General features: G+C 51.9%; 1 protein-coding gene across 1 annotated transcript in view; it reads left to right on the top strand.

The window, feature by feature from the left end:
• Positions 1-1,275: 1,275 nt before the first annotated feature.
• The window catches only part of LOC110336005 (H-2 class I histocompatibility antigen, Q10 alpha chain-like), a 6,487-nt gene continuing 4,379 nt past the window's right edge, over positions 1,276-3,383 (top strand). The window contains exons 1-4 of the mRNA XM_029531570.1: positions 1,276-1,660; positions 1,856-2,116; positions 2,301-2,537; positions 3,263-3,381. Of these exons, the coding sequence (XP_029387430.1) occupies positions 1,576-1,660; positions 1,856-2,116; positions 2,301-2,537; positions 3,263-3,381 (702 nt within the window). The 5' untranslated portion in view covers positions 1,276-1,575. The remainder of the gene's footprint in view (positions 1,661-1,855; positions 2,117-2,300; positions 2,538-3,262; positions 3,382-3,383) is intronic.

Genomic DNA, 3,383 nt, shown 5'->3' with positions numbered 1-3,383 from the left:
CTCCCTCTCATGGTCTATTCTACTGGCTGTGTTCAGTCTGGGCTTTTCCTTTTCCTCCACTGTCCTAGAACTGGCTGTACCATTTTCCTTCACTACCACCCTCAATCTAGCTCAGTTAGACTTTCATGACCCATGGCAACCACAAAAAGAAGACCAAGGCAGTGCTGGGCTCTTTCTCCCCAGTCCTCCCTAATAACCAGCCTGGCGATTGACCTTCACATAGTCAGTCCATCAAAAGCGAAGTTCAGTGAAGGGACTCTGCAAAAGTCATTAGGGTACCACATCAGCTGACTTTAATCTGAGGGACTGTCCTAATCAAATATTAAAAGGACTGGGTTCTGTGCCCAGATCCACAGTGTGATGACTCTCCATAGGAGATTTCCTCCACTGACCTTCATAAAGCCACCCAAAATACCCAAAGTCCATGGAGAGTAACCAACAGTCCTGCTCTGCTCCATCCAACAAGGACGGGGGACCTTGCCCAGAAACTGAGAAATGGAATCCTGCCACAGGTTCCCTGTGAGCTTTGAGAACTCTGATTTACAGATGAGTCCAACCTTGTGCCAAACTCTACAGTGCTAGCAGGTCAACTTGGCAGGTTCATTGAGAAAATACACCTCACTGCTTCATGGCAGTGCATGCCTTTAATGCCAGCACTCAGGGGTCAGAAACAAGTGGATCTCTGAGTTTGAGGCAAGCCTGGCCTAAAAAGGAAAGTCCTGGGACAGACAGACAGACAGACAGACAGACAGACAGAGGGGAGAAGGGATCTCACCTAGGTCTCCAGTGAATCCCCCCCCCCCAAAAAAAGCTGGCTGATGCCAACATAGGCCCTGGGTGTTTCCTTCTGGAAGAGTCCTTTGTCCCATTAGAGGGCCTGAGATCAGTCTGCAGACTCCCCTGGAATCCACAGACAGCCTCTGAACAGGTCTCAGGAAGACAGTGAAAGGAACAGTTCTTTCAGCTCTTTCTGGGCACTTTGGGAGTCTGTGCAAATCCCTCCCAGGCAATGGCTCTCAGAATCTCAAGGAGAAAGAAGCTGGGAGATTCCCAATCTGGTTTAGTTTCACTTTCGAATCCCCAACTTCTCTTGAGTTTTTCTGCCTAGATACTGATGACTTTGCACTAGTTCTCACTCTCTGTAGGGTAATTTCTCCTAATTATTTGATTTGCTGATAACGACGGCAACAAGCCAATCGCTGGGCTAAGATTAAGGGGCGAGAAAGGAAGTGGTGACGTAGGAGAAAGGAACGCCTTTTTCGTAGTCCCCTCCCCTCCGCGCCCCTCTTCTTCCCCCTGGCAGGGTTGAGAGCAAGAGGGTGCAGGATGTAGGCCTACAGAATTGTCAGACTCCGTGGCGGCTTCTGCCACTGGAAGAATTTCCAACATAAAACAGGTGATCCGTTTGGGACGATAGATTCTGCGACCAGAGGTTGTGTCATTTGGTTACTTTTAAAATTTAGATTGTCTGGTGTTTTCCGTTCGCTCGCGACTGTAATTTGATGTTGGGTTCTGAGATAATGCAATCACTGTCGTTCGGGTTTATAACGTTGTCCAAGATCTGCCCAGTCCCAGATGGTCTGGGTCCTCAGGGCCGCTGTGGTCTGCGCCCTTCTCCTGCAGATGGATGCCCGCCCGTCCTGGACTGGGATCCTTTTGGGTGAGTGAGACCCGGGAGGGAAATGCTCTCTACTGGGAAGGCTACGGATAGCACCACCCAGCAAGATCCTCCAGCCTCCCTTTTTCAGCAGTCCCGGGCCTGGCGCCCTGCTCCCCTCCAGGCCCGCACACCCGCTCGGGATCGGGGATCAAGGAGGAGGAGGAGGTCGGGGTCTCATCACGCGCCTCCTCCCAGGTTCACACTCGCTTAGGTATTTCTACACCGCTGTGTCCCGGCCTGGCCTCGGGGAGCCCTGGTTCATAATCGTTGGCTACGTGGACGACATGCAGGTCCTGCGATTCAGCAGCAAGGAGGAGACTCCGAGGATGGCACCCTGGCTGGAGCAGGAGGGGGCAGATTACTGGGAGCAGCAGACTTATATAGTCAGGACTCAAGGACAGCTGTCTGAAAGTAATCTGATGACCCTGGCTCGTTTTTACAACAAGAGCGTGGACGGTGAGTGATCCAGACCCATCCCAAGGATGTACCAGGGTTGTCCACATTCACTGGACAGGAGTTTCACCCACCACATGTCCAGTTCCTCAAAAAAAAGAGTCTGCAGGTATAGCATGGACTTGGTCTGTGCTCTAGTGGTGCTGCCCTTCGCGACAGGGCTGACCACCAACTATGTCCTCCCTAGACTCTCACACACTACAGTGGCTGCAGGGCTGCGATGTGGAGCCAGATAGGCACCTGTGTCTCTGGTACAACCAGCTCGCCTATGATAGCGTGGATTTCCCCACCCTGAACCAAGACCCGAGTTCCTGTACAGTGGGGAACAACACTGTACCTCAGATCTCTCGGCACCTGAAGGGCCACTGCTCAGACCTGCTGCAGAAATACCTGGAAAAAGGGAAGGAGAGGCTGCTGCGTTCAGGTGCCCAGGGGAGCCAAACCATGTCTGTGTTTCCTTTAGACTGCTTGCTGGGAGTTTGGAGAGCAGGCGGTGCTGGGTGGGAAGAGAGGACTTGGAGTACAGCTCAAGGGTTGAGCACTACCCAGCAAGCACAAGTTCTGGTTTAGATCCTGAGCATTGGCAAAGGAGGAGAGGGAGACGGGTAAATGAGAAGGTCTTTTCTCACTCCTCCCCAAGTCCAGAGAGACAAGAGACTCTTATGTTCCAGATCTGTGACAAAACAATGACTTCCTCAGAAGACAGCCCCTCTCTTACTAACAAGAAATTCTTTTTCTCCAACAGGAGACCAATCTTTTAGTAACTGATGAACAATTTCTTGACTTGAGCAATGGCCCTGGACCAATTAGGAGCTATTTCTCAGAACTTGTTCTGTGCCCCAGACTTCAGTGTCTCTGGAGTCAGACTCCAGCTTTTCTCAGTCTCTTGGCTCTCACCCAGTTCAGGACCAGAAGCCCTTCCCGTGAGTCTGCAGAGACCTGGAGCCTCCTGACCCATACTGTCCCACTCACATCCTAAGGCATCCCAAAGAACAGATCCTCCCAGGTGCAAGTGCTCTAGCTGGTGTCTAGATTATGGACACCCTAATCCCACCCCAGTTCTCCTGTCCACCCCAGGATGGTCACATGAACACTGCTGAGTCCTCAGAAGAAAGCAAGATGTGTCATCCTTTCAACTCTCTCCCTCAGACCCTCCAAAGACACATGTGACCCATCACCCCAGATCTGAAGGTGAAGTCACCCTGAGGTGCTGGGCCCTGGGCTTCTACCCTGCTGACATCACCCTGACCTGGCAGTTGAATGGGGAGGA

Source organism: Mus pahari, chromosome 18 (assembly GCF_900095145.1).
Source record: "Mus pahari chromosome 18, PAHARI_EIJ_v1.1, whole genome shotgun sequence".
NCBI classification, from domain to species: domain Eukaryota; kingdom Metazoa; phylum Chordata; class Mammalia; order Rodentia; family Muridae; genus Mus; species Mus pahari.
Note: the sequence above shows the minus strand (reverse complement) of the source record. Positions and strands in the feature narration are given on the sequence as shown.